We start from the raw sequence: 22,122 nt of genomic DNA on the forward strand, positions 1-22,122 counted from the left end.
CACGGTGGGAACCAGGCATGTAGAGTCCATCCGTTCACCTTTTCTGCGTCGCACAAAGACACGGTGGTTGGAACCAAAGATCTCCAATTTGGACTCATCAGACCAAAGCACAGATTTCCACTGGTCTAATGTTCATTCCTTGTGTTCTTTAGCCCAAACAAGTCTCTTCTGCTTGTTGCCTGTCCTTAGCAGTGGTTTCCTAGCATATCTTCTACCATGAAGGCCTGATTCACACAGTCTCCTCTTAACAGTTGTTCTAGAGATGTGTCTGCTGCTAGAACTCTGTGTGGCATTGACCTGGTCTGTAATCTGAGCTGCTGTTAACCTGCGATTTCTGAGGCTGGTGACTCAGATGAACTTATCCTCCGCAGCGGAGGTGACTCTTGGTCTTCCTTTCCTGGGGCGGTCCGCATGTCAGCCAGTTTCTGTGTAGCGCTTGATGGTTTTTGTGACTGCACTTGGGGACATTTTCAAAGTTTTCCCAATTTTTCGGACTGACTGACCTTCATTTCTTAAAGTAATGATGGCCACTCGTTTTTCTTTACTTAGCTGCTTTTTTCTTGCCATAATACAAATTCTAACAGTCTATTCAGTAGGACTATCAGCTGTGTATCCACCTGATTTCTCCACAATGCAACTGATGGTCCCAACCCCATTTATAAGGCAAGAAATCCCACTTATTAAACCTGACAGCGCACACCTGTGAAGTGAAAACAATTTCAGGTGACTACCTCTTGAAGGTCATCAAGAGAATGCCAAGAGTGTGCAAAGCAGTAATCAAAGCAAAAGGTGGCTACTTTAAAGAACCTAGAATATGACATATTTTCAGTTGTTTCACACTTTTTTGTTATGTATATAATTCCACATGTGTTACTTCATAGTTTTGATGCCTTCAGTGTGAATCTACAATTTTCATAGTCATGAAAATAAAGAAAACTCTTTGAATGAGAAGGTGTGTCCAAACTTTTGGTCTGTACTGTATATATATATATATATATATATTTTTTTTATTTTATTTATTTTTTTGGATCTGCTTGCTGTTCGATCACTGAGCTTACTCATATACTTTTACATTTGGGTCAATGGTGCATACGCTCCTGAACCCTGCCAAAGTCATTGCTTGCTGTTGTTTGTACTTGTGGCGCCTGTACATAAATCCTTGCCTTTGTGATTGCCTTACGCATGCATCAAACCGTTAGTTCTGTGTATTCATTACTCTGGGAAGCCAAAGTTTCCATTTTGGTCTGCTGCCTATTATCACAATTGGTTACTCCTTTATTTCAAATATCTTAATGTGCGGTAATATTATTTGCTATTCGTTAAAGGTACTTGAGAGCAGTGCTGTATGGGGTGTTTTTGCCAGTCTCCTGGCTGTATATGGGAGTCAGTATATTACCACTTTATTTGTGTATTATTTTGGGTTATCCCCTAGGAATGTATTTAATTGTGTTTGCATAACTTTAGCTATTTTGGTGTGTTTTAGCATGATGCACTTTATTTCTTAGTACTTGTATTATCTTTATTAGTACATTATTGTTTGGATGCCTAGCTGTTGTGGCGGATGGGTTTCAGGATCTATTATGGCGCCCCTTTAGTGCGGTTCATATATTTTTGTGTGATTTCAATGTTTGCTCTTCGTACTGTATATGTATTGTTGTAATAAAATATATTTATATGTTTGCGTTTATTAGGTTTTTCTTGCTTTTAATACCTCTACTTCTGCTTCTTTTAATATTCTTTACATATATACCGTGAGGTTATCTAGCACCCTGTACTTTTCAGTTGTGCCAGCCCATTAGTCCTTTGCAATGTACCCCATGGTCATATTCCGGTTTCATCTGTCTCCTCATCTGACTGCTCTGATGTCTGCTTATCACTTACATATGTTAACTGCAGAACCAAGTCAGGGGATTTAACCCTTACAATGCCTTCCTGAAGATTACTGTTACATTAGCATCAGGCAGCAGAGGGGAGACTGCTTTGCTGCATATACAAAACCTGTGAGTGAGTTAGAACTTTTAATCTTTGCATCCATTCTTTGAAATCTCTCCTACCTCAGTCCTGCTCACACAGTTGTTTGTTGCAATGTATCAGCGTAGATGAACCTCTGTGAGCTAAACACAGTGGTTGCACAAATCACTATCCTGCCCTGGTAATTTGTTACAATGTGTCAGGCATCATGCAGTCTAGGCTTTGTACCCATCAGAGGGCTGTCTGGATTGCAGCTGTAGCAGACATTCAGTTATTTGAGCAGGACTAGATCAGGAGGAGGTTTCAATCTCTGGATATGAACAATGAATATTCTCATTCGGTGACAGTCATACACATATGGTTAAGGCCTCCTGCACACGACCGTATGGCTTTTTCAGTGTTTTGCGGTCCGTTTTTCACTGATCCGTTGTCCTGTTTTTTGTTTCCGCCGTGTTTCTGTTCCATTTTTCCGTTCCGTTTTTCCGTATGGCATATAGAGTATACAGTGATTACATAGAAAAAATGCGGCTGGGCATAACATTTTCAATAGATGGTTCCGCAAAAAACGGAACGGATACGGAAGACATACAGATGCATTTCTGTATGTGTTCCGTTTTTTTTGCAAACCCATTGACTTGAATGGAGCCACGGAACGTGATTTGCGCGCAATAATAGGACATGTTCTATCTTTCAACGGAACGGAAAAACTGAAATACGGAAAAGGAATGCATACGGAGTACATTCCGTTTTTTTTGCGGAACCATTGAAATTAATGGTTCCGTATACGGACCGTATGCGGAACGCAAAAAAAACGCCAGAAAACGTGTGCAGGAGGCCTAAGACTAGTTTCACACAAGTACCCACATTTTTTAAATACTACCGTTCTCTGCTGGAGCCCATTGACTATACTGGAACATAGCAGGGATCCTGCCTGTATCTGAACAAAAAAGACTGCTCGCAGAGGTATTTGTCCGGCTGAATCCCGGCACTAATGCAACAAACAGGCCGGATTAATGCCGAGTCCCATTATAGTCAATAGGGTCTGGCAGTGCTCCAGCTATGCGATATGATGAAAGATTTTAGCACTAGTGAAACTAACCTAAAGGGCAGGGAGACGGAGAGCAGGACAAACATACCTTTTATTATCAGAAGCAGTAACAATATGAACTTTTACTTTGCAAGATTCTGCTCTGAGTGCACTGGAGGAGGAGCTTCAGTGTGGTGCTCTCTGCATTGAGCTGATCCACAGCCCCTCCCCTCTGCTCTGAGTGACAGCTGTAGTGGTCTCCTGATTGGATGCTACAGATGTCGCTCAGAAAAGAGGGGAAGGGCTGTCAAGCAGCTCAATTGGCAGAGTGCTTCATAGTGATGCTCCGCCTTCAGTGAACCCGGCAAAGTAAAAGTTCAAATTCAACACAAGTTACTCCTCATAATACAAAGTTTGTTTGTACTACTCTTCACAGGCCCTCTGATATTTCTCATGACTGTGTGAAGGGAAGCAGGATTCAGGTGATTCTAGCAAATCATGCCACCATATTTCCCAAGAATGTGACACATTCCCTGCTCAATCACTGATAAATACCGTTAACCCTCCACAGCGGCTCTTCTGGGTCTGAAGTATAGGACACCGACACGCAGAGGAGGATCGTTCGTGCACGGCTCGGGAACATAACTGAGAGCTCTCCTTGTTTGATGGATCCATCGCTGAGAAATGTGGTCTATGGAATTTAAATTATATTATGAATTTATAATATAGCACTGACATGTTCTGTGGCATCGTACAGATTATCTATCGTCTACATAGCAACTGACCCCAGAGCCAAACAAGGGCCCAAAACAGAATAGAACCACACTGCTGAATTACCTGTAGGCAGCTGAATGATTAGCCTGCAGCAGGGGAGGTGTGAGGCTAAAAAAAAAAATTGGGCCCTGGCCTCTGATGTTTTGTCCCAGGCCCTGAATGTACTGCCTGCCAGCTAGATACAACTGTATTGCCCTCCTCGGGATGGCAAAACAATTAAATCTAATGCACTGGAAGAGCTGAAGGACCTGTGATTACATCACAGTCATGTGATCAGTGCTAAAGGTGTAGTGTCCCACTAGGTAAAGGTGGGCACTACACAAGGGTTAATATGTCTATTGCATTAATGTGATGTTTAATGTGCATTTCCCTGTATTATCTGGGTGCCATGCCTGTCAGGGTGTAGTTTAGCCTCCCAGACGTTAGAGGGAGCTAGAGAGCCCTAGATATATATAGGTAGGCCCAGACTGGGGAGAGTTAGTGTATGCCAGGGGACTAGAAGTGCCACCTAGTCAGCCTGAAGCTCCTGAGGCTAAGCTTAGCTCAGTAGAGTCACCCCAGAAGAAAAATCTACCTCCTGGGAGCAACCTGCAGCCACCTTCCAACCCAGCAGAGACAGGATACCCAGCTCAGATAAGTAAGCTGAGGGGCAGAGGTACTTAAAATAAAGCAAGGGTTAATACTGGAGGAAGATTTATATACCAAGGATTAAAGCCAGCACTTAGGCATCTGGGCCTTGGGATCCAGCCAGCTAGAATAGCTGTGGGGATAGAGCAGCATTGTACTGCAAAGCATTAACTGTATACCCTCCGAGTATCTTGCAAGATTTATGCCTGCCATATTGTGAAGTAAACCTGCTGTGCATTTGTGCTATAAGGGACTGCATGATTATCAACTGTAACTGTCTGTACAAAGTTGGACTGTTTTCCAAAGTAAAGCAACGTTTGGTTTACCATCTGTGTACTCCATTAATCCTCCTGCAAACCGGTGTGCCACCATTACAGGCACTGGCGTCACGATCCTTAAAGGGACCTTACCTCAGGCACTCAAAATACCTGCAACATCCAGGGCACCTCATCCACCATCAGGCCTGGTCCCTACATCCAGAGTGTGCCCCAGAGGAACCGTGTCTACCTCTCCTTCACTGCCGCATGCCTGCCCAGGGTTCCCCTCTAAAAAGTGAGTAACCCTCGATTGCCCATAACCGTGACCTCACTATCGCTATACCCTGCAGGTCTGGCGTGGTGCAAAGGCAGTGGTTGAGGACCTGTAATCTCATCATGTGACCAGTGGAGGAAGGAACTGACCTTAGCAGTGAAGAGGAGAAGACCTGGGGGAAGAAGCTGTGGTGATGTCTGCTACATGAGGGGAGGTAAGTGAAGGGAGAGGCAGAGCAATGCTGGGAGTTGTGGTTATTTATGTAGTGTCCCACCAGGTAAAGGTGGGCACTGCACAGGTTAATGTGTTGCATTGCATTAAATGTCATGTGCATGTTTTTCCCTGTATTATCTGGGTGTCAGGCCTGTCAGGGTGTAGTTTAGCCTCCCAGACGTTAGAGGGAGCTGGAGAGCCCTAGTTACATATAGGAAGGCCCAGACAGGGAAGTGTTAGTGTATTCCAGGGGACTAGAGGAGTCACCTCGTCCACCTGAAGCTCCTGAGGCTAGGATCAGCTCAGTAGAGACACCCCAGTTGAAGGATCCAACCTCCTGGGAGAAGCTTACAGTTACCCACCTGAAAGGAGGAGGCGTCCCAGGGTAAGCCAAGTGCCCCTGATAGGCAGAAGAACTTAGGAACCATTGCAAGCAGTATAATACCTGAGGAAGGAAGTAACCAAGGATATAAGCCACCCTTTTAGGCATCCGGGCCTTGGGAGATATAAAGCCAGAGCAGGAGTTCTAGAAAGGACATTGTACAGTGATTCTGGGAAAGGTACAACCTGCTGCTGAGTGCTTGTGGAATTTACCCTCAGTGTAACTTGCATGACTATTGCCTGCCGTATTGTGAATAAGCCCCTTTTGTGGAACTGTAATACAGAGACTGTGCTACACCTGCTGTACAAAGTTGGATTGTCCAGTAAAGTTTACGTTTGGTTCACTGCATACTTGTGTACCTTCGTCATTCCAACCACCAACCGGCGTGCCACCGTCCAAAGGCACTGGCGTCACGAATATCACAGGGACCTTGCCCCAGGCACACAAAATACCTGTAACATCCAGGGCACCTCAACTACCATCAGGCCTGGTCCCTATCTACAGAGCGTGCCCCAGAGGAACTGTGTCCACCTCTCCTTCACTGCCACGCGCCTGCCCAGGGTTCTTCAAATATAGTGAGTACCCTCGATTGCCCATAACTGTGACCTCACTTCGTCATCCCCTGCAGGTCTGGCGTGTTGCATTTAACTGGGACTGTATGTTAGGGCTGAAGAGAGGGATGTTATTTATATGGAACAGTAGGGTGGAGTGATGTTTTCACACTCGCATTTTGGGCGGATCTGTCATCGATCTGCAAAAACGGATCAGTTACAATAATACAACCGCATGCATCCGTCGTGAATGGATCAGTTTGTATTATCTGTAACATAGCCAAGACGGATCCGTCATGAACTCTATTGAAAGTCAATGGGAGATGGATCAGTTTTTTATTGTGCCAGATTGTGTCAGAGAAAATGGATCCGTCCTCATTGACTTACATTGTGTGCCAGGATGTATCCGTTTGGCTCCGCTTCGTCGGGCAGACAGCAAAACGCCGCAAGCAGCATTTTGGTGCCCGCCTCCAGAGCGAAATGGAGACTGATCGGAGGCAAACTGATGCATTCTGAGCAGATCCTTTTCCATTCAGAATGCATTAGGGCAAAGTGAGCGTGAAAGTAGCCTTACATGGGAGTAAATGTTAAGGGGGTAATGTTATTTAAATGAGACTGCATGTTGAAGGTGGCTTGGGCAGGGTGATGTTATTTACATGGGACTGTGTGTTGGAAGTGGCGGGGAGGGGATGATGTTTTTTACATAGGACTGTATGTTGGAGGTGGCTGGGGCAGGCTGATGTTATTTACATGGGACTGTGTGTTAGAGGTGGCTGTCGGAGGGGATGATGTTATTTACATGGGACTGTATGTTGAAGGCGAGGTGGCTGTGGGAGGGGGAGATTTTATTTACATGGGACTATATGTTTAAGGCGTCTGTGGGAGGGTATAATGTTATTTACGTTGGACTGTATGTTGTTGGCAGCTGTGGGAGAGAGTGATGGTATTTACACGGGACTGAATTTTGTAGGGTGAAAGGGATGGAGTGATGTTATTTACATGGGACTGAATGTTGTAGGGGGCAAAGGGAGTGAGTGGGTTATTTACATAGTACTGTGTGTTGGAGATGGCTGGGGAGTGTGTGATGTTAATTACATGGGACTGTATATTGAAGGTGACTGTGAGAGGGAATGATGTTATTTACATGGGGCTGTGTGTTGGAGGTGACTGGGAAGGGGGTGATGTTATTTACATGGGACTGTATGTTGAAGGCGGCTGTGGGAGGAAGTGATGTTATTTACATGGGACTGTGTGTTGGAGGTGACTGGGGAGGGGATGATGTTATTTACATGGGACTGTATGTTGATGGTGGCTGTGGGAGGGAGGGATGGTATTTACATGGGACTGACTGTTGGTGGGGCAAAGGAAGTGAGTGTTGTTATTTACATGGGACTGTGTGTTTGAGGTGGCTGGGGAGGGGGTGATGTTATTTACATGGGACTGTATGTTAAAGGCAGCTGTGGGAGGGATGTTATTTACATGGGACTGTGTGTTGGAGGAGGCTGGGGAGAAGGTAATGGTATTTACAGATGGCTGTGTGTTGGAGGTGGCTGGGGGTGATGTTATTTACATGGGACTGTATATTTGAGGGGGCTGGAGAGATAGTGTGATGTTATTTACATGGGACTCCACAGTGGAGGGAGGGATATAAAGGGCCCTAAAGGGAGGAATATAACTGCAGGGGGCACTGCTGGGGGCATTATAAATACTAGGGGCACTTCATGGTGAGCATTATAACAGTAGGGGCAGTATAAATAATGGGGGCACTGTAGGGTTATTATAAATCCAGGGGACATTATAGGCGTTCTTATTACTACTGGGGGCTCTATAGGAGTGACTTATAGATCCGTCTTATTTCAACTAATAGCACTATTGCCTTCTTACTGAGGGGTCTGTAGAGAGCTTTATTACCACTGGGGGCACAATAGGAGGGCCTTATTACTACTGGGGGCTCTGTGAGGACATTATTAATACTGGAGGGCTCTTCTACTAATGGAGTCACTTTTGAGGAGCACTATCACTGTAGGGGGGCAGTATTACTAATGAGGGCATTGTAGAAGGGTGGGATTTGGAAGAGCACTGTTACAATGGGGGACACTTAATTTTCTTCTGGATAGTATTTGGGGGTACTGGGGGGCACAGTGAGCAGCAGGATAACACTGTGGGGATTCCAGGTTGGGAGATGATAGAAATGTGAGTAAGCTAAGATGTCTGTGTCACACTCTGCAGAGAGGAGGCACTTCTAGAAGAAGTTGTCTGGACCGAATGGAGAAGATCATGAGAAGATCTACATCAGAGGAGACGTCACCTGGGAGGCACTGGATGTGAGAGGTATGTGCTGCTGTATAACAAAGTACAGTAAATGCGGGAAAAGGGGGGGGGGGGTCGACTTACACCTATCACCTAACTATCGTATCTTTTTTTTTTGGAGGGACAGTCTTTACTTTTGTCTTAAGACCCAAAGAGAGCCTGTCACTAAGTTTGGAGCCCCTGAACCAGCAGCATGTCCTTAAGGCCTCATGCGCACGACTGTACCCTTTCTGTGGTCCACAAATTGCGGATCTGCTAAATACAGATGCGGCCCGTGTGGCATCAGCATTTTTTTGCAAACATATTAACTTCAATGGGTCTGTCATCCACATTGTGCAGACATATTATATCCTTTTACGGAACAGATGTACGGATGCAGAAATTACATGGTTTGGAAAAAGGCGGGCTACAGGGTGGATAGCACCTGTATTTTGCGGATATGCAATTTGCGGACCACAAAATACATACGGTCATGTGCTTTAGGCCTAAGGCTTTAGGTTTATGCAAGGTGTTTTTGTCACAATCGACCTTGAAAGAATTCATCTAAGGCTACTTTCACACTAGCGTTCGGGCGGATCCGTTCTGAACGGATCCGCTCATAATAATGCAGACGGAGGCTCCGTTCAGAACGGATCCGTCTGCATTATATTAGCAAAAAAAAGCTAAGTGTGAAAATAGCCTGGGACGGATCCGTCCAGACTTTCAATGTAAAGTCAATGGGGGACGGATCCGCTTGAAGATTGAGCCACATTGTGGCATCTTCAAACGGATCCGTCCCCATTGACTTACATTGAAAGTCTGGACGGATCCGCACGGATCCGCACGCCTCCGAACGGCCAGGCGGACACCCGAACGCTGCAAGCAGCGTTCAGCTGTCCGCCTGTCCGTGCGGAGGCGAGCGGAGCGGAGGCTGAACGCCGCCAGACTGATGCAGTCTGAGCGGATCCGCCTCCATTCAGACTGCATCAGGGCTGGACGGCTGCGTTCGGGTCCGCTCGTGAGCTCCTTCAAACGGAGCTCACGAACGGAAACCCGAACGCTAGTGTGAAAGTAGCCTAATACCTGAGACGAGTCCTGCAGTTCTGGGGAAAATGAGTGCTGTGCAGATTTTGCAGCTTAAGCCAAGGACAGTATACCATGCTTCACTGCGCATGCGCAATGAATTGGGGTGTACTGTCCTCCCGCATGTGCATAAGGCTACATGCACACGACCGTTCCGTTTTTTGCGGTCCGCAAACTGCAGATCCGCAAAAAACAGAAGCCGCCCGTGTGCCTTCCGCAATTTGCGGAATGGAACGGGCGGCCCATTGTAGAAATGTCTATTCTTTGGACAAGAATAGGACATGCTATATTTTTTTTACGGGGGCCACGGAACGGAACAATGGATGCAGACAGTGCACGGAGTGCTGTCCGCATCTTTTGCGGCCCCATTGAAGTGAATAAGTCCGCACCCGAGCCGCAAAAACTGCGGCTTGGATGCAGACCCGAAAAACGGTCGTGTGCAGGAGGCCTAAAGCTGTCAAACTAATCTCCTGGACTCATCTTGGTTAACAGACCTGTATCTTCTCCTGAAAGGTTTGTTTCAGTGACTAATTGGATTCTCTGTGTAAAAACTGTTCTGGGGCAATTTTTATGTCATTCCTCTATTATCCCTTGAAGAAGTTGTTAATTTAATGAATTACTAGCAGTTTATAATGAAGGTCCAACCGGGTGTTACCAGTTGGGGTATGTCCCTGCACAGTATGACACTGGCAGCACTAATTGGATAATGTCAGACAGTGCAGGGACACCCCCTCCCAACTGAAAACACCCATCTGGACCTTTGCTAGTAATTCATTTATAACTTCTAGCAGGAATAATAAAGGAATGGCACAGCACAGAGTCATAAAAATAGATGCTCCAGAATTGTTATAACATGGGGAACGCAAGTAGATAGTTAAACATTCATGTCAGGGGATGTTACAGGTCCTCTTTAAATACATAATGCCGAAAGAGCGGATTGTGACAGGGGCATCTTTCGAAAGCCAACTTCCAGTGGCATAAGGACATGCGGACGGTTTAGTGGTCCCAAACCTAGTAACACAGGCATCCTCAAACTGCGGCCCTCCAGCTGTTGCAAAACTACAACTCCCAGCATGCCTGAACAGCCTACAGCAGGGCATTGTGGAAGTTGCAGTTCTACAACAGCTGGAGGGCCGCAGTTTGAGGATGCCTGTAGTAACAGCTTCTCTTTAAATGTCCCTCTTTTTGACATGGGAAATACAGTTGCATAAATAAACTTACTATATTGCTCCAAAACTGAATATTAGACCCCCCTCTTGTATTTTACTCCATCATTTGGTGCTATTTGGCTCTTAGCATGTCTGTATTCAGATGATTTAAAAAAAAAACATATTCAAGGATATAGATGTGCATGAAAAATTGTATATTTAACAGAGTGAACCATATGGGTCCCAAAAGTTGTGAGGCATGGAGCAAAATAGTGCAAAAAAGGGTGATCTCCCAGCAGCACAGAGTATGTCAGGAGAGGAAAGTGTTGCTCTTTATGGAGGCGTTCTGATGCTGCTGTATACCCGTTTCCTATATCTCATCCTACACCGCGCTCCAGCGGATTATGGTAATATATAAATGAACAATGGTCAATGACGTCTCCTCAGGCCAATGTTCTGGGAGATTAGTTTCTATGGAGTAGGAAACTTGGAGAATATTTACCTTTCAGTGGTGGCGGCAGGAGCTCTCAGGGGGAGCTGGAGCCTCAGACCTCGGAGCACATGTTGGGCAGGAGGAGGCAGCAAAGCTTGTGAGTTCACGCCTTATATGCACGGGCTGCACTCTCGCTGATCCCTGGATAATGCACCTTTTTCTTTCCCAATTAGAAGGGGACATTGCTGACATTCCCTCGCTGACGTCCGCCTCCCCTCTGAGAACTGATTCTTTGAACTAAAGGCAAAATCTGACTCTAGAGCTGGCGATACAATAATGTGACGTCCCTCGGCAGCTCCAATGAAAGGCTCTGCGCTGTCGCCATTGTCTGAGAGACACTGCACTTCACATTCATGGGAGGTGTGTGTCCAGTTTATCACAGCATAGCTCCACTCACCATACTACAAGGTCCAAGACTTCAGGGGCAGGTGCATGTGACTGTCACATGGTGCCCCCTGGAGATGGATACGGAGAACTGCAGGGAGACTGGCCCAACCCTTTAACTCTCAGTCTAGAACTGCAGTGACTAGTCTGCTGTTAAATCATGTCTTATACTCCAGGTACATCCAGAGCTGCGGTCACAATTCTGCTTTAAATCATGTTGTCTACTTCATTTTCATCCAATTCTGATGGCTGCCTTTGAAAAAAAGACTGCAGTGTGACTGGTGTATAAGACATGATGTATTTCAGGTTTAACTACACTGATACTGTACATTGTAATAAACTATAATCTGCGTGAGCAGGACTAGGTCTGGAATGGTTTCAGCCTATGCAGGGCCGTCTTTAATATTGATTGGACCCTGGGCAAGAATTTTCTTGGGCCCCCTGGATCCCGCCTTCCCACACCCTAGCAGGCAATCACGCCCTCCACCACAACACCCCCCCTCCCCTTCTCCAACCACCCAGCACCCTTACTCACATAAAACAAGTAATATATAATATAGCTTACGGTGAATTACTGTAAATACTTACAGTTCTGAAGACTCCAGCAGGCTCAGGATCAGTGCTCTGGGGAGCTGGGCTCAGGGCTGGAAGTGGGCACCGCTCTGTAGTTCAGGAAGGAGACCGGGGCTCAGCTCACCCTAGCGTTGCAGTGCCCCCGCGTGACATCACGGCGCGCGGCGTGCGCAAAGGGCAGGGGAGGATGGGAGGAGGAGCAATCAAGTAAGTCCTTCACTATGCGAGCCATGCCGCTTGCATAGTAAAGGATAGGATAGGGAAACGGAGCCGACGGAGTGGAGGCAAGATATTTTACGACAATGTCATTGAATTTGTGGGCAGTGGCAAACAGGGCTCAAGAGGCAGCTGCCCCTTTTGCCCGACGTTAAAGACAGCCCTGATGGGGCATCTGTGGATGACACTGTTATGGGGGATCTGTGGATGACACTGTTATGGGGGATCTGTGGATGACACTGTTATAGGGGATCTGTGGATGACACACTGTTATGGGGGCATCTGTGGATGACACTGTTATGGGGGCATCTGTGGATGACACACTGTTATGGGGGCAACTGTGGATGACACTGTTATGGGGACAACTGTGGATGACGCACTGTTATTAGGCCTCTGTGGACGACGCTGTTATGGGGGCATCTGTGGATGAAAACATATATAGCATCTTATGCTATATACCAGGGATCAGCAACCTTCGGCACTCCAGCTGTTGTGAAACTACGACTCCCAGCATGCTCCGTTCACTCCTTTGGGAGTTCTGAGTACAGCCAAGGAGGTGTGCATGCTGGGAGTCGTAGTTTCACCACAGCTGGAGTGCCGAAGTTTGCTGATCCCTGCTATGTACAGTCCTGATCAAAAGTTTAAGACCACTTGAAAAATGGCAAAAAATCATATTTTACATTGTTGGATCTTAACAAGGTTCCAAGTAGAGCTTCAACATGCAACAAGAAGAAATGGGAGTGAGACAAAACATTTTTGGAGCATTCAATTAATTGAAAATATCGATTAAACTGAAACAGGCTGTTTTTCAGCTGATCCAAATTTTAGGACCACATTCCTTTAAAAGGCCAAATCTGTGCAAAGATGTGGACTCGTTGTCATTTTCTGTCAGGTAGTCACACGTCATGGCAAAGGCAAAAAAACTCTCCCTTTTTGAACGTGGTCGGGTTGTTGAACTGCATAAGCAGGGTCTCTCACAGCGTGCCATCACTGCTGAGGTGGGACGCAGTAAGACAGTAATTTGGAATTTCTTAAATAATCCTGAGGGTAATGAAACAAAAAAAAGTCAAGTGGAAGACCCAAAAAAATGTCATCAGCACTGAGCCGGAGGATCCAATTGGCTGTCCGTCAAGACACTGGACGATCCTCGACCCAAATTAAGGCCCTTACTGGTGCTGACTGCAGCCCCATAACCATCATACGGCATCTGAGACTGAAGGGCTTCAAAAACAAAAAAAGTCTTCAAAGACCTCATCTCCTTGAACGCCACAGAACTGCTCGTTTGGACTTTGCAAGAAAGCACCAAACATGGGACATTGAAAGGTGGAAGAAAGTTTTATTCTCTGATGAGAAAAAATTTAACCTTGATGGTCCTGATGGTTTCAAACATTACTGGCATGACAAGCAGATCCCACCTGAGATGTTTTCTACGCGCCACAGTGGAGGGGGCGCCATAATGGTCGGGGTGCTTTTTCCTTCAGTGGAACAATGGAGCTTCAGGAAGTGTAGGGGCGTCAAACGGCCGCTAGCTATGTCCAGATGTTGCAGAGAGCATTCCTCATGACTGAGGGCCCTCGTCTGTGTGGTAACGACTGGGTTTTTCAACAGGACAACTCTACAGTACACAATAAGGGACAAGGGACTTCTTCCAGGAGAATAACATCACTCATTTGGCCCATCCTGCGTGTTCCCCTGATCTAAATCCAATTGAAAACCTTTGGGGATGGATGGCAAGGGAAGTTTACAAAAATGGACAACAGTTCCAGACAGTAGATGGCCTTCGTGGTGCCGTCTTCACCACTTGGAGAAATGTTCCCACTCACCTCATGGAAACGCTTGCATCAAGCATGCCGAAACAAATTTTTGAAGTGTTAAACAATAACGGCGGAGCTACTCATTACTGAGTTCATGTTTTAAGTTGGATTTCTGTTTTTTGGGGGGGTTTCGTTTTTAATTGTACGTGTGGTCCTAAACTTTTGATCAGCTGAAAAGCTGTTTCAGTTTATTCATTGTTTTCATTAAATTGAATGCTCAAAAAATGTTTTGTCTCACTCCCATTTCTTCTTGTTGCATGTTGAAGCTCTACTTGGAACCTTGTTAAGATCCTGCCATGATAAATATGATTTTTTTTCAAGTGGTCTTAAACTTTTGATCAGGACTGTATGTGTCATCCACAGATCCCTCCATAACAGTGTCCTACAGCCTCCTCTAACCTGTAGATTGTTACATAGTATACTGCACCCCGACCCACCCCCCAGTCCTCTGTTACATTGCTGCTCCCTCCTCTGTATTGCAGATTTGGGCTCTGTGTTTTCCCCTCGTCCACCCCGGCAGACCCACCTGCCCCCTCCCCTCTCCCTCTCCTTCTCCTCTGCCTGGGATGTCATATTTGGCAGGGCTTGTCCCTCCTAGTTCCCTGGCAGCCCCCCAGCATGCAGGGCCCTCTGCTGCTCCTTAGCCTGGGGCTTGTCCACTCCCTCACCCTGCAGCCCCCTGATGAGTTGATTTGGGATGGGGTCTCTCTCTTTTCCTGGGGACAGTAGTCGGAGGCCCGGGATAAACTTTGGGGGGCACTGCAGAGCCTCCAGGAGGTGCGGGGAGTCTGGCTGAGAGGCGGGGATCAATGTGGGCTCCAAGGGGCCCAACTGAAGGAGGTGGTGATGGAAAGGACCGAGTGTCTGCTGAGCTCTGTCGGCTCTGTACTAGTACTCATTATGAAAGTTGGGTAGCAGGCCGGCCGGACGGCAGCGTAACGTCACTCACTCCGTCACGCGCCTGCTCCTCCCACTTTATTAATGAAGCACGTGACGAAGTTAGTGATGTTACGCTGCCGTCCACTGGCCTGCCTGCTGCGCTACTTTGATATTGAGTAGTGTACTAGTACAGACTACAGTCATTGAATTTGTGGGCACTGGGCAGTGGCCAGTGGCGCTCAAGAGGTAGCTGCCTTGGGTCCCCCAGGAACAACTGGGCCCGGGGCAGCTGCCCCTTTAACCCTGCATTAAAGACAGCCCTGAGCCTATGGAAGCATTCACTCGCAGAAAGCAGAAATGTTGAAAGTGATAAAACTTTGAGCACAGATCCAATCATTCAGATCTGCGGTCACTATTCTAGTGTTACATCATGTCTACAGCAGTCACATCGAAAGATGCATTTGCAACGAGTCCCCAAGGAGCTGGTGCAGAGGATGGAAGTGGTAGTGGCCCTGATGAGGTGTTGTGTCGTGATGTAGTCATTAAGGCCGTTGCTCCCTGGGGATCACTTCAGAGGAAAAGTGGTTTGAATCATAGTCCCTCACCTGCAGCAGTAGTAAAGCTGTGGTTTTGCTGATAACTCTGCTGTCTAAGTACACTGAAGCTTTTTTGAACACAGTGTTCTTAACTCCAGCAATCATTCTGAAGTAAGGGTCCTACAGGAGCACTTGTTTAGGTCCCTTAAAGTAGGAGCTCTGGAACGCGATTCCTGAATCCTCCACAATATCTTAGCAAACCCTTCTCCTGGCAAGAAGCTGGACCAGCCCAGTCCTACTAAGAGCGGAGGAACAGGGTGGATAGCCTTGTACCTGTCAACCACAGCCAACCTCATTTTATCTGCTGGGGCATAACAATACAATAAATGTAAAACAATTGCGAATACTCCCAGGTCTGGGGTACTACCTATCCAAAGTTCACCACCACATTAATGACAGACACATCCCTAATGTTCATGTTTCAGCTCCCAGAATGCAATAGATCAGATCATTCACTGTACGGATATTGAACCAGCACCATGAAGAGGTCAAACTTCTCAAATGTCTTAGATATGTGATGTGTATGTTGCAAACAGCACAGGGTTACGCTTCTATTGGCCAATTGTGTTATTGCCGTTGGATAATATGAAGTTATTTGTACAAGTACATTTTGATGACCTGATCTAATTAAGCAGTTCATTGAGCAATATTGAGTGCACATGTCTGTAAGATGATAACTAAAAGTATCCTGTAGTCCTAAAGTGGATAGTAAGCAGACAGAGACATAGAGGTTGTGTTTTAGGGAGAAGCTACTGTTAGAGACAGCTCTAGCAATGCTCCTGCATTTTAGTCAGCTACCAAATAGAAGTGTAAGGTACCAGTTATAAGGGAACAACACTTCAGGGCATACAAAGGGTCACCAAGCAGCTGAGAGGGTTAGCCTGGAGCAGAGGTAGCCAACTAGCACTTACTAACTCTCACACCCTGAGACAGCTAGAGACCTATGGAGAAGGCAGGTCATGACTAAAATAGACAAATCATCCTTCTGCAGTGTAAGATGCAGTTTTCTGTGTCACAAGGAGAGACACCACAAGTCTGTGAACTGTGAGAGACTGCAAAGTCTGCATAGTGAGTTGTGAAGAAAGAGATACATCAAGCTGAAAAACACTTTGCAGATTGTATAGTACTACATGGAGAGAAAGCTGTGGTGATAGCTTTAGGTCCAACCATCTCCATTGCTGCCACTCAGAGTAAGCCAGAGTGCTGACGTGCAGGGGGTTGGGTGCAACAAAAGCAGAAGAAGAGTTAGTTACCTCCTAAAGATGCTGCAATATTTTCATGTTGCCATCAAGACAGTGCTATTATTGAATAACTCTGAAACCATTAAACGTGTTGATTTTTGAGACTCTCACTCTTTATTTCAGGCATCCTCAAACTTCGGCCCTCCAGCTGTTGTAGAACTACTACTCCCACGATGCCCTGCTGTAGGCTGATACCTGTAGGCTGTTCGGGCATGCTGGGAGTTGCAGTTTTGCAACAGCTGGAGGGCCGCAGTTTGAGGATGCCTGCTGTATTTGGTCAGTTACCTGAATCTGTTATTGTGAGCCAAAACCAGTAGTGAAGCCTACACAAATGAGTGAATTGATTCTTAACTAATTGGATTAGTTGCAAACCTCAATCACCATTGCAAGATTAGATTTAGACAGGGTATATAAATATTATCACCATCAGAAAAAAAAAAAAAACATTCTCATTAAAATATAACTTTTAATAATGTCTATTAAAAACACAATAGAACCCCCCACAAAAAAAAGATAACACAAATCAAATGAAAAAAAATAATATGGAATTGCTCTGGATATAATCACTTAATGCTATATTTGTATTCGGGTAGGCTCAAGATAAATAGGCCTACCTACCTACCTACTATGCTAAGCAGTAGGGGTATGCCGAGACTGCTGTACGGAGGGTAGGCTAAAGGGGCCCATCCAATTGAGTAGTTAGAATAAAAGGGGACTTGGGAGGGTGGGGCAGAAACGAGCCGCCGGTAAGGTGAGGAGGAGGCTGCGGCTTATAAGCAGTATAGCCCCGCCTCCCCTCACACAAATGCGGCAAATAGCCATTTGCCTATAACTTGTATTCCGGTCGGCTCAAGATAAGTGCACCTACCTACCTACTATGCTAAGCAGTAGGGGTATGCCGAGACTGCTGTACGGAGGGTAGGCTAAAGGGCCAAAAATAACAAACATAGCTCAGGGCAATAGTGTTATTAAAAAAATTACAATACCAGATTCCTGAAAGCATTAAACATTTCACACTGCGGATTTGGTATATATCGTGCATAACAAGCCGACTGCCATCTGCCCAACTTCTTAATAACATGCACTGAGATGTTGTCCTTGGAGGCGGCGAAGCCGCACCAGTGCGAAAGGAATGCCCTGTGATGGAACTGGGACTGACCCCAACATTCCTCAACAATTTGAGAAAGTTCTGACAACTCAAAGGCGCAGAACCCAGCCGTAGCAGAAGAGCATCCCCTGGGGTTGCTTCGGTAAAGCACATCCAATCCTGGACTGCCATAACTGGGCACCACTTAATACCAGTGTGGAAGTATCTAACCTCTGTGAGCTGACCCGCTCGGGCCGTCTTTGTGGATGTTAAAGTAAGAACTTAGCATGACCCATCCCATGACAGCTGATCCTTCCTCAGATAGCTCTTGTATGTTGTGGCGCAGGTGAACTCGCCTGGTCTGAGGACGCTGTAGAAGGCTAGGTACATGGTTGTCTTGAGTAATAAACTAGGGTGCTTACTGAAGGGGTTTTGCGCAGAATAATCTGAAAGCAATCTGAACATTGACCCTGTAAATGGCTGTCGTGTAGGGAGGGCCACAGCGGACCCCTTCTGAATACCCTTCAGTAGCATTCTAATTGGATGGGCTGAAAACAAGGAGGGTAGATTAGGATGCCGTAGATACAAATGATGTTGAATCCCATCTGGGTATAACTTAATGGTGCTAAATGACAGCTTGTGGTGACAGTGGCAAAAAATGCTGCAAAGGCCAGTAGGCAAGAGATGTTGCCCACTCCTGCCAAAGAATGGGTTCTCTTAAAATTACAGAACGAGGTCCATGCCTTCTTATATATCCTCAGGGTGTTACAGGACAGGGCTTTAGTCATAACTAGCATTAGTCCATCACTAGCTGGTCGAGCCTGGGCACTGGTGATGGTACGCGGTCTGCTTGTGGAGAGACCTGCAAAAAAGAGAAGAGCCAATAGCCCTATATGGAAACCTGTGGAAAGACCATTGATAACATACTGTACCCAGTCTGCAAGTGGATGGGACCCTAACAGGATAAGACATTATCCCTGTACAGACTAAAGGCTAAGACAAACTCTGGTATGCTGAGTTTCTATTCAACCTCACCTCCTTAGATTTGAGGACCACCGAGACCTCCGCACAGACTATGGTCTTGTTGTCTGGCGCCTCATGAGCTGTTATGAGTAAGGACGCTAAGTTCATGTCCTTGCCGTCAATTATTTCCTGTCGAATGTTGGCTGGAACGAAGTGGAAAGGTGCGATAGGGGGTACAGAACCTGACCAACCAGCAACACTAGACTGGAGGCTAGAAGAACCTGACGGACTTTGGCACACCAAACGGCCTCGACTGACTCTAGCCTGGCCTGAAAGTTCAACATTGATGACGCAATGGAGTTGATGGCCGCGTGCAGTTGCGTAAGCGAGGTCTGAATAGTGTCAGTGGACACCACCTGCGGATTTTGGACCTCTGGAACTGAAGACAGAAGACGGAACAGTTCCGCCTTCCTTGCAGAAGCTGGAAATGGAATGCCTCTTTTGGATAACTCTGCCATCAACTTGGGCACAGTCCATGACCTTAATGATTGTGTGGAGTCTCTTGCGGAATGTGACACCACGCTCCCACTGGATGATGATGTATCGCCCATCAATGATTCTTGAGACATCCTATTAAAACATGCACGATGAGGAGAGAAGAAGTAAAATAGTCGCGCGACTCACCGGAGTAGACGAAATGTTGCTGCTTTATTGAATCTTCCTTAGAAGAAGTAACATAGTGGATCCAGTGGCGGACACGCTATTGCAAGCGGCGACCCGAGGAAGCGGCCCGAGGAAGCGCGATCCCACGCGCAGACGGCCGTCGCCGCTTGCAATAGCGTGTCCGCCCCTGGATCCACTATGTTACTTCTTCTAAGGAAGATTCAATAAAGCAGCAACATTTCGTCTACTCCGGTGAGTACCGCGACTATTTTACTTCTTCTCTCCTCATCGTGCAACATTGTCTCAACTTCTGTGTCGCTGAGCACCACGCAGCAGAGTACAATATATCACATACAGGTTTCTCATTACTGAAGGCAGTTTCAGTGAAGGCAGTGCCGCCTTGCATCTATCTACTCATATGCACCATCCTATAAAAACATAACATGATTAATGCAGAAGATGAATACCCAACACCAGTTTGTGCCATTCACCAGTATCATGGACCACTGATGTGCCAAGAACTGCCGTACCAGCACACGTCCAGCATGCGGAGCACCCCTTCACCGAAGTGACTGAATATGGGAAGATGTGTACATAGCAGAATAGAATGTGACCTAAGAAGCCTTGCAAGCCCCGAACGAGTGTAGACTGAGACATGAGCGTGGACGAGGCATACAGTGTAGGACCGTATCCTGTTTTTGTGACAGGACTTAACATGACTGTAGACGTGACAGACGTATCGAACTGATGCCTGTAGTCGTGACAGGACTTAAACGTGTCTATAGACGTGACAGACGTATCGAATTCATGCCTGTAAACGTGACAGAACAGATACAATGTCATTCAGTACTGATAAATCTCTTCAGATGTATAAGTACTACATAGTGGCATTATAGATATCAATGCTGACAAAAGATGTGAGAATACGCAAACAGCATGTGTGTTGGGCCCTTATATACTGTATACCAGCCTTCTGCTTCCAGCTCATGCGTTGCACTGTGGAACACACACCGCATCCACTTCTTGTTCAAATCCTTCCTTTCAGCTTTTATAATAGCTCCCACCCTAAGGGTCGTGTTCCAATAGGACACAGTGCCTGGGAACCACCTCCTCAGCAGAGATGTCTCCTACTTCTACAGCGAGGTGTTCCACTTTGAACAGAATAGGACCGATTGGTTCATAGTCTGTACCAGAAACCAAGATGAGGAGGGATGTGGCTTGATTGTAAACCAATCTGTATGTTTAGATATGGTGGAGGATGTATTCGATGTCCTTTTATCTTGCAATCAAAGAGTTTTTCGAGTGTCTCCGCGAGAAGAGAGTATAGGATGAGGGATTTTTCAAACTCCAAACAAGAAGAGTGGTGTATCTTTGTACTTGTAGCTGCCCCCCTTAATTATGTGGGCAAAGCCAAACGTGAGCTAAGGACGAGGATCGGGGACCATCCTGGAGGATATCCATCATAAATGCGATACCTCAGTGGCCCAACATGTTACCGATTACCATGGTGGAGATCCTAGGAACCTAAATTTTCAGGTGATTGAGGTCGCCTGGCCTTCCTAGAGGAAAGGGGATTGGGACAGAAGGATCCTTCAAAAGGAGGCCCTGAGGATTTACAGGTTAAAAACTGTGAACCCGCTAGGCCTTAATGAAAATCTGCCATCATTTAGTTGTTTCATTTGACCGTATTTAAATTTGGGCTGTGTACCACTGTGTGGCTCGCATGCAGTATAACCTTGGGGGCCATTGACTGAAAAGCACAGGGGGTAGGAAAGGGTTAAGTTAAAGGGGAGGGCTCTTGCTGGACCGAGCCCGCCTCAAGGGGGGTAGATATAAAGGTTTAACTCCTCCTCCACTACCTTTTGGTGTGCGCTCGGCCAGTGAAAAGTTTGTCTGCAACAGGTGACAGAGTTAACATAGCACATTTGAATGATGCTGACCTCCTGGCTCTCCTACAGGAGAAAGTTGCCAGGGAGGGTTCAGCATGGCTAGCCCCCCTACTCTCAGCAAGTGCGCCAGGGAGCGCTGTGTCCCCTCAGATGACTGCTGCCACGCGTTCTGCGCGGTCCTAGTGTCCCCCTTCCCGCCTATCACCTTTCCCTGTCTGGTGTCGCAAGCGTGAACATGCCCCGTCTAGGGCACCTGTGTGCAACGCGCCTGACACCCGGAACTGCCCAGTTACAAGTCCCCCTGCAGTCAGCATGGCTGTTTCAGCCTCAGCCATGTCAGAGGTTGTGCAGCCTGAGGTTCCTCCTGTGGCTGTGCAGCCTGCTAAAACGCCAACAGGCAGGTTGGCCAGATGGTTTAGCCACCGGCCAGTGCCCCCTCTAGCTGCTAGTGCTGCCCCCCACCTGCTGCAGCCCCACAGTGTGCCTTACCGGTTCCAGCCACGGCTCATGCTCACTCTGAGACTGGAGATGCAATTTCTTATGTTGGCCACCAGAGGGAGCTCACAACCTGTAATGCAAGCAGTGAGGAATTCTATGAATTTTAAGCTGTCCATGGACCCCGCAAGATAGGGTATCGTGTATTCGATGGCCACAGGTTGGTGCATGGAGTTAGCAAAGTCAGTGGCCGAAGTTGTCAGGGTGCGCGTCACTCAACATCATCATAGGAC

At 46.7% G+C, this 22,122-nt stretch overlaps 1 protein-coding gene across 2 annotated transcripts in view; it reads right to left on the minus strand.

Moving 5' to 3' along the window:
• LOC122926624 (solute carrier organic anion transporter family member 1C1-like) overlaps positions 1 to 11,450 on the minus strand; it is a 41,748-nt gene extending 30,298 nt beyond the window's left edge. For both annotated transcript variants that reach the window (XM_044278058.1, XM_044278057.1), the window contains exons 1-2: positions 11,099 to 11,450; positions 3,554 to 3,689 (exon numbers count right to left, since the gene is read on the minus strand). In XM_044278058.1, the coding sequence (XP_044133993.1) occupies positions 3,554 to 3,673 (120 nt within the window). In that variant the 5' untranslated portion in view covers positions 3,674 to 3,689; positions 11,099 to 11,450. The remainder of the gene's footprint in view (positions 1 to 3,553; positions 3,690 to 11,098) is intronic.
• Between the last annotated feature and the right edge of the window lie 10,672 nt (positions 11,451 to 22,122).

Source organism: Bufo gargarizans, chromosome 2 (genome assembly GCF_014858855.1).
Source record: "Bufo gargarizans isolate SCDJY-AF-19 chromosome 2, ASM1485885v1, whole genome shotgun sequence".
In the NCBI taxonomy this organism is placed as follows: Eukaryota; Metazoa; Chordata; class Amphibia; order Anura; family Bufonidae; genus Bufo; species Bufo gargarizans.